Genomic DNA, 13463 nt, shown 5'->3' with positions numbered 1-13463 from the left:
GTCCTTCTTATCCACAGTCTTATTCATACTACACTGTATGATAAGATAAGATAAGATAAGATAAGATAAGATAAGATAAGATAGAACTTTATTAATCCCTCGGGTGGGTTCCTCTGGGAAATTCGACTTCCAAAAAGCACAGCAACGACCGAAGTTACAGCTACAGAATTGTTATATATATATATATATACACACACACACACACACACACACACACACACACACACACACACACACACACACACACACACATATATAAATACAGAGACAAATATAAATAAAATATACAAAGGGGATAAATAGAATAAATAGGAATAAAAAATAAAAATACAAGTGAATTGCACATTTCAAGTATTGAGTCTATTGCACTGTTGACTATTTACAAAAAGTATTGCACAAGGTATTGTACAGTGAGGTGCAGAGGCACTACAGCTTAGTTGTTCCCCCCTCCTTTGTCCTCCTGTTTCCCCTCCCTCTCCCCTCCAGAGAGGAGTTAAACAGTTTGATGGCGTGTGGGACAAAGGAGTTTTTAAGTCTGTTAGTTCTTGTCTTGGGGAGAAGCAACCTGTCACTGAACAGACTCTTCTGATTGTTTATGGCCGTGTGCAGAGGATGCCCAGCATTGTTCATAATGTCCATCAGTTTCTTTAATGTCCTTTTCTCTGCCACTGTCACCAGAGTGTCCAGCTTCATGCCGACCACAGAGCTAGCCCTCCTGATCAGTTTCTCCAGCCTGCATGAGTCCCTCTTTGCTGTGCTGCTCCCCCAGCACACCACAGCATAGAAAAGTACTCCAGCAACCACCGACTGGTAAAACATCCTCAGGAGCTTCCTGCAGATGTTAAAAGACCTCAGCCTCCTGAGGAAGTACAGTCGGCTTTGGGCTTTTTTATACAGGTGCTCTGTGTTGCATGACCAGTCCAGTTTATTGTCCACCCACAGCCCGAGGTACTTGTATGTGGTGACCACCTCCACCTCCTCCCCCTCTATCTGAACCGGCAGTGGACCTTCTCTGGACCTCCCGAAGTCCACAACCAGTTCCTTAGTCTTTGAGGTGTTGAGTTGCAGGTGATTAATGTTAAATGTTTACTCTGATCATTTCAAACTTTTTTTGCATTTCTCATAAAGTTACAGCCATCACTGCAACAGAAAACAAACACACGTTAATAGCATGTTTTATTAAGGCTGAGAGGAATAAATGACATAATACAGGCAGATAATGGCAGAAGTGTGACAGGCCGATAAAACATGTCTTTTGTATTTGCAATTTTTTATTAAATCAGTAGTGATGAAAAAAAAAGTAACAGTATTTAATGTATTTACTTATATACGGAGGAATCTTTGACCTTTGCATCAGTTTGAGCTTCCCTGCTCTGCCAGAATCCAGTGACATCTGGTTTTATGCTGTACACAACCAACCCGTGCAAACACAGAATGTCCAAACAAAGATTATGTAAACATTTTTTAATATTCACGCACCGGGGACTGTATTTCTGCCTTAACAGCCGAGCAGTAAATTAAAAGGACGTTCCTCTCGTGTGTGGCTTTAGGTTGTCCCTCTGAAGGATTTCAGCTGAAAGCAAAAGATACCGCTGGGAGTAGCTGGAGTCTCTCAGCTGCTGCAAAGCAAACACTTCAGTCTGAAATGAAGGGGACATCAAGTGTGCATAGAAAACTAGACATTTAGCTCCATGCAGATTTATTCACAGTGCATACACTTCCTTCATATTTCATGACAAAATAACCATCTAACTGTGCTCATTTCCTTCTTTCTTACAAATATAAATACTGCAGTATACAAAACATAGAAAGAGTTTCTCATTCATCAAGAGTTGGATGGAAACGCACACACAAAAACATTTGTCACATTGCGCTAGTTTTAAAAAACTGCATATTGTTCAGAAGGCACCACGAGTTCATTTATGGAGTTTGTCTTTTAGCAGAAACACATGATGATAAGAGCAGAACAGACATTTAACCACATCTAGAACAAGACAAGAACGTGGAACAGTGAAACCGTTTTGCTTTGAAATACATTCATGATTATAAATAACAGTTAAACTCTTTACAGCGTGCAGATATTTAGCTCATGTTTTAAAGTGTTTCTTAAAGTTCTGCTTTAATAAAACGTCACAGTCTCGGTCCCGAGCACATTCGCCGACTGCCTGGCTGAGGTAGTCGTGGAGGATTAGCGTCGAGTGCAAGGCCTCTCACTACGTTTCGCTCCGGATGAGCACCAGCAGGTAGAGTCGGTGTGTGTGTTTGTAGAGATGGATAAAGGTTTGCTAAAGGTTGAACTAATCTGCGAGAGGTTTGGCCCCGTCGACTCTGGAGTCGTCCAGGTCTGAAGTGGTCAAGTGTTTGAGAGGCGCTGTGGCAGAGGAGAGAAGAAAGGATACACAGTTACAGTCCTGCTTCATTTACTAACCAATCACAGCGCGACATTTGTGAACAAGACATTTCTCACTAACAAGGCGCATAAAATATGATTTGCACTACCTGCTACAGCCGAGGAAGTCGCAACTATGTGTGGGAATTACTCTGTATATTAACACCAGTGTTAAACAGCCACGAACATGTTTTGGCCTCCATAAATCTCGGAGGTAAAATGGACACAAAGCCACAGAAAGTACGCTCCTCTCGCGCTGAGCCAAATATTTGTAAGCGGCTTAGGAAAGTGCTACAAGTGATTTTGGCTGGGAGCCACTGGCAGTGATACAGGCAGACTCATTTCCAGAGCACTGATGGAAAGTTTCAGCGCCGGCTGCCATGTTTACATACTAAATGAAAGCGAGACTGTGCCCTGAATGTAACATGGTGAAATTTGGGTTATTGGTGAGCGTTATACTGAAATGAATGCAGATCAGAAACACCGAAACATCCTTTTCACTACAGTCTGGATGCAGTTATTTAGAAAAATAAGAATACTTTGACAATAATTTTACTCCAAAATACCGCCGTACTGTATATTTTCAAATGATCAGCAATACAGAGATGCAGGAAATACACGACTCCCATCAAAGCATAGAACAGAAAGGCTGTCAGAGCTGCTCCGTACTCACACAGTGTGTCAGATCTCAGCGAGCTGCTAAGGAACGTGCTGGAGCCTTTGATAGTGGAAGAAAGAGCAGCCAGTTTGAGGCTCCTGGAAGTGGCATCCAACTTCTCGTGCTGGAAGAGGAGGACATGGTAACGAGAATGTAGGCTACACACCAGATTTACAAAAAACAACCAAACACACACAACAGCTCTTTGGGTGGAAGGAGAAAGAAACCTTCAAGAGATTTATAGTCGTAGTGAGCCTGAGGATGGCATCGGTGCATACACTCTGCTGTCAGGTTATGATACAGCTGGATAAAGATAATCTAATGCAGCCGTCCTGCTATAAATCCAGCCTCCGTGAAGGAGATAAACTCCAGTTTTTATTGAAACTGTCTTAGAAAGATGTCGAATCAGCTGTATGGTTGTTTTGGAGGCTACGGTCTGTGCTGCCGATGCATTTCTATTATCACTGAGCCTCAGACGGCAGTTTGCTGATCTGGAGTGTTCGTGATGTGAAGATGCAAAAAGCCGGTGAACTGAACGAACGGACAATCCATCAAGAAGCTGGTGAGACATTATGAGTGTGCTTAATTTAACAATAATGTAAAATTTCCTTTACGCCATGCAATGATCAACATGGACAGTGAAGTGTGCTGTGCAGGATTCTTAGATTATGCACGCCAGGCCATTTTATTATAGCTAAAATAAACCATCTGAATGAGTCTGGGCTCACGGAAGGGAACAAGGCAGACAAATGCACCACGCTAAAGGAAAGGGGCTGCTGTCTGGGTCCCCAAAATACCTGTATGCATATCAAAAATGCTCGACAAAATGATAAGCAATCTCAGTCTTTCCAGTAAGTATACGCCAAAAAGTCATAACATTAAAACCTGGCCACCTACTTGATCACTCCTGCAGACAACAGAGACCACCCCACCTGCACCGCCTCAAGGCACTGACGCACAGAGGGCTTCCCTCCATCATTTTGCAAAAAGAAAAACTGCTCAGAAACAGCTCGAGTAATACAAATCAGAGTCTTGGGCATACCAGCATCTACTGGAACAAACCTGATCCACAAAACATCCCAGCCCGAAAGATCCACTGCCAACGTCCCAGTGCCAGACACCACAAATGTCAGAGGCTGTTTAGGAGGCAGGAGGAAAGCAGGTGTTTTTAATATTGTGGCTGAATGCTGTGTACCTGTGCTGCCACACTTGCAAGTTTACAGGTCTCCAAAAACGCTGGTGTGCAGTTTGAAAAAATCCCTTAATATTCTGTGGTTCTTTTGCAAGGTCCACAAAGGTGCAGCGGCTGCTTAAAGTATGACACGGAGCGCTTGTTGTCTTTTATCCTCAGGATATGGATCACTAACTTTCCAGATGTCCTACGAGGCCAGAGCAGCGGCGGACCAAAGAGATAATCTGAGCAGAAAAGTCCGAGAGCCTCAGCTAAACGTGATGTGGAAGCTGTTTGTAAGCACTGCTGCCTCTGTTTAAGATGGAAGTCTTATAAAGACATTCATCCATCCTTTTTCCTTAAACAAACCCCGAGTGGGCAGCAGCTATTAAGCTAATGCAATCGCCACTTATCACTCAACGCAGGAGTCATTTGGCAAACCAATGGGGTAATCTGGCAGATTAAAGCCATTTAAAAAGTGACTGTATGGCTGTTTAGGGGAGGCTGTAAACTGCTGATGGCAATCAGCTGTCAACGACGATGTCTTGATGACTCCCTCGGCTGCTTTATAACAGAGAGGATGACAGTAGCAATTAACAGTGAGTGGCAAATTCAAGTTGGGGTTTTGTTTTTGTCTTTTGGGGGGGGGTACATTAGTGGCACCCCCAGAGCCTGTCCCGCTCTGTCCATCCATGCTATGTTACCACTGTGCGAATTTATTCATTTATTCAAACGAGCTGCAAATGAGGTGCAGTGCACACACCGGCATCTGTGTGGGTGAGCCAGACTCATAACCGACTCTCAAAGTCAGGCTATCCTTATCCAAACAGCTGCTGTTTGAACAAAGCGCCGCAATTAGTGACTGAAATAGAAAAAGTGTAGGTTGTTGTTCTAAAGTATCGTCTCTTGCTAGGCATCAAGGTACTGCAACCATGTGTCTAACATACTCTGTACTCTTGGATCCTGCGTTTGGACTCATCCAGCTGGTGCTGCAGGTCCCAGACGATCTCTTTGTATTTGGCGTGGCGCTCCTCTACCATCTCCCTCTGCTGCTGTGAGTCCTGAACACACAAGACAGAAGCTGTGTCATCAGATTGTGCGACTATTTCTAAACAGGCAGAAAAGAAAAGAATCTAAACAATCTTAAACAGTTTTTCTTTTTGGGTTAATTAGTCAGAGAACAACTGAATAAATAGTAGTGGTGTCAAAGTGCACAAGCTAATCTTTTGAATTCACGAGTGCTTCCTATAACAGTAAATTGGAGCCTGGCAGTCCATTACACTCACACACAAGTGTTGCAGGACTCAGCAAACTACACAATACCTGGATGTGACAGCACTACACATAGGTGGGCGTGATTGTGAAACAAGACAAATATTTCGTTATTTGAGGTTTAGTTAGAGCTCTGGACTTATCAAATAGATTTACACTGACTACTGATCAGCAATGAGAATAACAGAAAGAATTTAACATGTAGATTACCTCCCTATCAATAATAAAAGCCCAAATAAGCAAAATCAATAAACTAACCATTAATTATTTAGCTAAAATCTAGTATAACGCACATTGGCATTGGTGTGCATGGAGTCAACATGACATAACAGGCTGTGTGTCTGCCAGGTTAGACTGAGTCACTCACACAGATGCAGTTAAGCTGTTGTTATGCTGCTGAGTGAAGCAACCTGCTGAGGCTCAATTCTTCATTTACTTACTGAAGTCTTTTTCTGCTCTCTGCTCTCAGCACAGTCTGACCTGAAACCAACGGCTCCGTTGGGCTGACTCACAGTTTGGTGCTCGTTTTAGCTTCACATGGATGTGATCCTGCTCTTTGTACTGGTTTTAATTTATTTTTACACTATTAAAGTGTTTCTTAAAAATTTAGTTAGCTTCATTTGTTTGAGACATTGTTCTGGACATCACATCACCACTGCCCCAATTGGTTCCTTTGGCAGTCCTGGTCTTTGCTTGTTTTGTGCATTAGCAAACAGATTAGCAACAGCTAAGCTTATCTTCGACAGCTGAGCAAAGGAATAAAATACTTTGAGGCCTCTGACAATAAACTTAGCAGTGATGATTCTGCTGAGTCATGCTGCTTCATGATGCGGAGCTTTAACCATGGAAGATGCAATTAGTCACATCTGCCCGGTGCTGAGCCTCCTCCAGCTGTTTCAATGCTTCACTGTATGTGTCAGGAACTTGAGACTGACAAAGGACTAAGAGGACCTTCGCTGATAAACATCTGTCATTATATTGAAAATGATGATCAGGCCATTTAGGTTAGTGCTAGAGTTTGACAATAGGGAGATGCAGACAGAACTTTTTCATGTGATTTTGTGGCATTTTGACTGTCTTGCTGCAGCAGCTTAGTGAGGGAATCCTCCTTATGTTACGATGATTGAAAGTTTAACTGGCTCTTGTGTTTTGTCCATTACGTTTGCCTGCTAATCAGTTGTGCAGTGGTAAAGTTAGTAAAGCATTAATTCCATAGTTTTGCAATTAATAATCCATAATTATAGGATTTAATCCTCTTATATGTGACTCAGAGCTAATTGTGCAGTTACTCGGTTAATTTTTGCGCGTTCATTAACAGTCAAATAAAAGAAGTAATCTAGATTATATGTGATCCCCACCTCCAAATCTCTGAAGTTCTCCATAAGAAGCTGTTTTTCTGGAATAGACTCCAAGTGATCCAGGGCTACTCTTGTATTCTTAAAAAAAAGAAAACACACACACACACACACACACACACACACACACACACACACACACACACACACACACACACACACGAATATTTAACAAATGTAAATGGAAGATACTGAAAACTGTCAGAACTGAAAACAGCATCTGTGTTTTTAACATCATAATTACAAGTTATCCAAGTGATCCCGACGCAGATGTCAGTAAATCCAATAACACAACGAGGAACCCCAAAAATCATAAACACGTAGACACACATGCTACAAAACCAAAACAACACGTGGAGATTTAATGATTAATAATATTGGGGCCACTTCCCAATTCCATTAATTGCCTCTCCTTTTCCCTCGCCACGTTTTCCTCGTTCGTCAGCACTTCCCACTTACAGCCAACAAAAAAGATCAAAGAACAACAGCGAGGAAGGAAAAGTCGATGAAATAAGAGTGAAATGAGACGTCGCTCCGAGTCGAGGTTCATCTTAAACGATAATCACCGATGAAGGTTGCGCAGCTGGATGTTCGTGGGTTTAACTGCTCTGCAGAGTCGACTGACGCCTTTGTATTTGCACACATAATGGATGTACTGGCTAAACAACAAGGGTCCGTGGCTGATACTGTTAGCAGCACATTTATGTATTATTTATACCCTCCCACATGACAGTACTGAATGTGGAGTAGCAGACACTGCATACAAAATTAACCTGAATTCTGACTGTGCATACATCAGTCCAAAGTTGTTTTGTAAATGCATTTATGATCCAGATACCAGTGGCAGTGACACGTGGCAGACAGCATCAAAAAAAGCCAATAATCTATCTACATCCTGAACAGTGTGTGACGCCTAAATCTCTGCACAACGTGTGGAGCTGAGCTGTGCCATATTGTGCCCATTCTACATGAAACGATGCTTTCTAACAATTTATTGGCAACAAAAACAAAAGCACAGTGGCATTAAAAATATATGAGAGTTCAGAGTATGAAGGTGAAGGTATGAAATCAAATGTCCCTCCATGGCACACAGCGTTTCCTCTGCCTTTGGTGCGTATGTAACCAGCGACACCATCAGTTGAAAGGGAGACGTCCTTCCTGGGCACCGTACTCAAATATGGTGGAGGAACGTGATGGCATCCACAAACTGCAACCCCTCTGTGTTTTTAATAGATTCATTATAAGTTTCTGAGATGAAATCAGTTTGTTAGAAGATTAATTACACACAATTTTATGGATATTTATGAGTACAGTAACCTTCTTTTTCCTGTAAAAGAACCTCAAAAAGTTACTGACTGTACCTTTAAACAGACATGATGTCATACTGCTTGGTCAATTCAAAAGCTAATTGAGGACTTGTTACAACACACTCAGCACCATCTTTAATTAAGTACTACTCTAGCTGCACGCCCTTCTATTCATCTCTTCACTGTACCTTCAATAGCCTTTTGTTCACATTCAGATGGAGCATTTAAGCATCAAAAGAGCTGGCTGTTACAAGGCGTCACACTGATTGCTACGCTGAATGGCACGCTGACATACAAGTAAGATTTACTTGATGGTCCCCATTTCCCAGGCTGGTGACAGATGGGTCGATGTGTCCTGCCACTTTGTGATTGCAGTAAGCAAAAATGATGTTGGCGGTCCGGCTATTTCTTCCTTCTTTCTTGTAACAGCTAATTGAAGCCTGAAGTAGACAAGCATGCTGCATAATAGTGATGGATGGACAGCGTGGCTTGGGTGGCTTCGTTTATTTATTTTTTTAAAGAGAGTAATAAGCGATTGGGTCAATACACTCTTTCAGTGGTGCTAATTAATTTCTGGCTGACACGTAATAGCTTATTAGAGATGTTAGTGGTAGACGTTAACCGTTCGGATGGTGAGGTCGATGCTGCATTGTCAGTGCAGCCTGGTTCTTAACCTCATCAGAAAGAGTGATGATGATTAACAGAGCTCTGAGCCTTGACTAAAGAAATCATTTTCTGTGTTAGCCTCTATGGGCTGCTGGGCAAACACAGCCTTAGGTGAACCTGCCTACACGGCTGAGCCAAATACAGCTGAAAACCTGGGAAAAAATAATAATAAAAATAACAGAAAAATGATGTAAAACATCACATCTTACCAGCTCCAGATCCAAAACACGGTCCTAAAGAAAACACAAACACAGTAACATTACTGAACTGTAGCACTGGTCTTTAAATGCATATAAATGCAGACAGTGAGTCCGGGGAACGGCTCAAAATGGTGGCTGAGCAGAGAGAAACCACGTGTTTGTGTTAGCGTGTGTAGGAGGAACAAATTGACAAAAGAGAGAAATAGTGTGCTCCAACAAACGGGTAACAAGGGAATGAAATGCAGGGGCTAGGGAGAGTCTGTAGCACACAACAGACTTCTTATCACACACACCGACACACTCGCACAAAGACAAACCGCTCTCGCCGCTCATCCAGCTCCTGACTGATGTTCCCTCTCTAACGATGCATAAGTGATGCTATGCCTCTTATCTGCCACTCAAACACACACCTGCTCTTCCCTCCAACCGACTGCTTCTCCCCCTGTGCCTGTAATGTGTTGATGGTTTCTAACAGGGGGACTTTTTTCCCGCCTCAGCCCACCCCCAACATTTTTTTTAAACTCTACGTCCTTCACACCGTCTTTTCTTTTTACATCTCTGTCTCCTCATCCTTCATAATTAAAAGCTCGGTGGTGTCTAAAACAGTGCACAAGCTCTGGCAGGTGCCATTATGCAGCCACAGATGAGCCCGCAGACTCCGTGCACAGTCACACAGAGCTAGACGGTCTCTTCTCAGACGGTTCGCTGCCTGTGTGTGTGCATGTGTTTCTTGCTGTTTAATAGTGAATAAAGGACCAGTCCACTTGAGACTAGGTGGGTTGGTGTCCTGCCAAGTGTAGCTGCTGCAGTATTGAAAGACAGAAACAAGGCCTCGAGTGGCTTTTAAACTCCGAGCCATCTTGTCCGCAGTAATTAGCTTCTTGTCCAAGCTCGGCAGCAAGGAGTCTGTCAGGCCTACAGCTGTGAAGTAATGTTTGTAACACACCCTCAGAGAGCTCAGATGACCAAAACCCAGACATACAGCACTGTGCAAAAATCTTGAGTCTCCAATTAATTTCTTTATATTTAGCTTCCAAGGAGCCATACTTTATTTTAAAATTGTTTTTATCTATTTTTAATTAAGACTTCTTTAGCAATAGTTTGTAATGGCTTCATTTTCCAGCATGACAATGATCCCCAGACACACTGCCTATTCAGTAAAAGCATATCGTAATAGCAAAACACTGTGTTCCTGAAGACGACTTAAATAAATGATAAGCGAGTTCAGGCTGTGCTGAAGAATAAAGATGGTCACACCAAAATACTGACCGACTTTCAAGCATGTAGAATCGTACAAACTCAGTTTGTCTTATTGCTGCATTTCCATGTATGTTTGCATATGTTCCAATGGGTCTCTGCACCTATTCCACATTTTCCCTGTAAAGTTAAGAGAAATGATGGGTGGCTCAAGACTTCTGCACAGCACTTTGCCAACTTAAACACAAACTAACCATATTATATATATTTTACACTAACCTGAAGGCTTCTCATTTCATCCTCTTTCTTGCGACTTCTCTCCAGCAGCTCTGGAATGACATCAGTGTGTAAGAAGAGATGGTGCAGTTGATGGAGCGAGTTGTCAGATGTCACAGTAATCAGAATCAGAATCAGAATACTTTATTGATCCCTGGGGGAAATTATTTTTTGTTACAGTGCTCCATTTTAAACCAACATTAAGACAAGACAGACAATACGCTAACTAAGAATAGTACAATATATACATATATATACATACATACATACATAAGTCACTTATAAATAAATAGTTGGAAAAGAAACATGTGTAGCTGTAGCAGCAAACAGTGTGTTAAGTGGATGCGTTGTACAGGGAGATGGCCACAGGCAGGAATGATTTCCTGTGTCGTTCAGTGGTGCTTTTCGGTAATCTCAGTCTCTCACTGAACGAGCTCCTGTGACTGACCAACATGTCATGGAGTGGGTGGGAGGTGTTATCCAACATTGTCTTTATCTTGGACAGCATCCGCCTCTCCGACACCACCTTGAGGGTCCATATGAGCTGTGTAAGGCCAGGCCAAATAATACTAGCTTCTATTGTGATGCCTGGTCCACCTGTGCAGGTGCTGGATGTTTTTAATATCTGAAACCAATACAGCTTCTTGATGAAACAACTATTACTAATTGCATCATTTTGCAGTTTAAGTGTAACAGGATGCTGTTGTCATTCACGAGCTGCTCACTTACTATATTTTGCCTTTTGACTGTTGTTTCAAACACAAGCCTGCTTGGGGTTTTAGTTAATAATAAAAAATATCATTTCTTTTTTAAATGGTGAAGTGATTTCCTGACATTTAACCTCCAAGAACACAAGAAAAGATGATTTGTTTTATACTGATTGCATTCTGGCCATGTGATGAACCCTAATCCAAACACAGCTCGGTGCTGTGCAGTGCTGATGGATTATTTTTACCCCGACAGGTAAATGAGGGACAAACTGCTTATGTCGCTCATCTTGATTCTGAAGACTGACAAAACAAAAGCTGTATTTTCTAAAAGGTATGTAGCATAAGTGTAAGTAGCATAGAACATCATAGCAACAGTGAAACATGGTGGTGGTAGTGTGATGCTCTGGGGCTGCTTTGCAGCTTCAGGACCTGGATGATTTGCTGTAATCGATGGAAACATGAATTCTGCTCACCACCAGAAAATCCAGGTAGTTTTAATGCCCTAAAGATTGATTGGATTATTCAGCAGGACAATAATCCACAAGTGGAGCACACTAGTCAAAGTCTGGACTTCATTCTGATGGGGATGCCGTTCATTCTGGGAAACCCTCCAATGTGGCTGAATTCAAACTATTCTGCTAAGGAGAGCGGACTAAATTCCTCCACAGTGATCTCAAAGACTCATTGCCACTTATCGCGAGTTAACCAGTTATTAGGTTTATGGGGCGATTACATTTTCACACAGATCCAGCTTGGTCTGAATAGCTTCCCCTGACACTAGAACTGCCATTATACCCTAACTCATAAGAAGCACCAGGAGGGCTAATTTTGACTCCATCCTACCACAGCACTAATGGCAAATAAATCATTTCTTGAAGAAGTTCAGTTACTAATTTCCTTCTAATTATTGAAATTTAAGATTGAAATTAAATTTAAGATTCAACAAAACGAGTATTAAAATAACATTTTGAGGGTTTTCATTAGTTTTATAAATGATTTTGATAATTTCATTACAGATTGTAAAGTTAAACAGGGCAAAACAATTAACTAATAAGTGATAATAAGTATACAGAATAACTAGCAAATAATTGAAGTATTACAGAGAAAGAACATTATGAAGAGTTAAGTTTATTCTGGATGTAGCGCAGCTACACGTTTTGTAGCTGAGCTACAATAAACACTGTGACAACGACTGAACAGCTGATTGCCTCCTTTTTAAATCTGACCTCACAGTTACCCACAAAAATGTAAGAAACATATTTTTTATTAATTACCGTAATTGTCGGGCTATAAGCCGCTACTTTTTGCACAAGCTTTGAACCCTGCGGCTTTTAGTCAGGTGCGGCTTTTCTATGGATTTTCCATGATTTTTGTGATATCGTAAGACGATTTGTTTTGTTTGTTCCGCTGTTGTACGGCACTACGTTGCCTGGCGGAAGGATCGGGGTTCAAGAGTGGTATGTTGGTCACATGTCCATCCGCCAGGCAACGTAGTGCCATACGAAGTAGCGCGAAAAACAAACTTCAAAGTAGCGCTACGCGTTCAGCTGGATGATGAGCGGCGATAAACTTGCGAAAAGCAAGTTGTGCTCAACTCCACCGGTGGATTCTGACAGCGTGGAAAAGTGCGCAAACATCCACGATCACCAACGGATTTCGAAGGGCTGGACTGCTGCATGATGAAGAGGAGGACACCACCACGGCCCTTCAGAGGGTGTTCGACTCCGACACTGACAATGACAATGAGGATTATCTTTGGTTTTGAAAGTGACAACGAAGGAAAGAAGCTGAGAGTGGATGACGAAGCCATCCTGAGCCTGTTCGTTTCCGACACTGGAGAAGAGGACTTTGGTGGTTTTAGTGTGCAGGAAGAAGAGAAAGATGGTGGTGAATGACTGACTTTTCTTCTTGTTAAAGCCGTGTCACTGCACCTGAGCCTAAAAGGTAGTCTGAATCTATTTTTCTGGTGTGCTGTAGGTTACTGTTATGTACTACATTTGTTACTCATTTATGAAGCACAGCACATGTGCAAATATGTACCCATAACTTGATTTTCAAAATATTAATAAAAGGGGTGTGTCTCCAAACAGCCATCTCTTTCCTGACAATTCGCTTTGTGCATATTCTCTTACATATGATAAGTCAATATTGAAACACCTGCGGCTTTTGGTCAGGTGCGGCTAATGTATGTACAAAACAGGATTTTCCCCTGATTTTAGCTTGTGCGGCTAATATTCAGGTGCGCTTTGTAGTCCGGGAAAT

General features: G+C 42.0%; 1 protein-coding gene across 7 annotated transcripts in view; it reads right to left on the bottom strand.

Annotated features, from left to right (window-relative positions):
• Nucleotides 1–227: 227 nt before the first annotated feature.
• Nucleotides 228–13463, bottom strand: part of cep128 (centrosomal protein 128) — a 53394-nt gene continuing 40158 nt past the window's right edge. For 2 of the 7 annotated variants that reach the window (XM_085383217.1, XM_085383220.1), the window contains 6 exons: nt 10495–10544; nt 9028–9051; nt 6849–6926; nt 5166–5279; nt 3063–3171; nt 232–2371 (listed from right to left, as the gene is read on the bottom strand). In XM_085383217.1, the coding sequence (XP_085239343.1) occupies nt 2298–2371; nt 3063–3171; nt 5166–5279; nt 6849–6926; nt 9028–9051; nt 10495–10544 (449 nt within the window). In that variant the 3' untranslated portion in view covers nt 232–2297. Of the gene's footprint in view, nt 2372–3062; nt 3172–5165; nt 5280–6848; nt 6927–9027; nt 9052–9507; nt 10396–10494; nt 10545–13463 lie in introns of those variants that run through there. The other 5 variants (XM_085383216.1, XM_085383215.1, XM_085383221.1 and 2 more) reach the window with 4 other exon arrangements.

The sequence above is a fragment of the Rhamphochromis longiceps genome, linkage group LG15 (genome assembly GCF_057381845.1).
Source record: "Rhamphochromis longiceps isolate RC_006_pf linkage group LG15, R_longiceps_female_GT1.1, whole genome shotgun sequence".
NCBI lineage: Eukaryota > Metazoa > Chordata > Actinopteri > Cichliformes > Cichlidae > Rhamphochromis > Rhamphochromis longiceps.
This window is presented reverse-complemented; position numbering and strand designations above follow the sequence as displayed.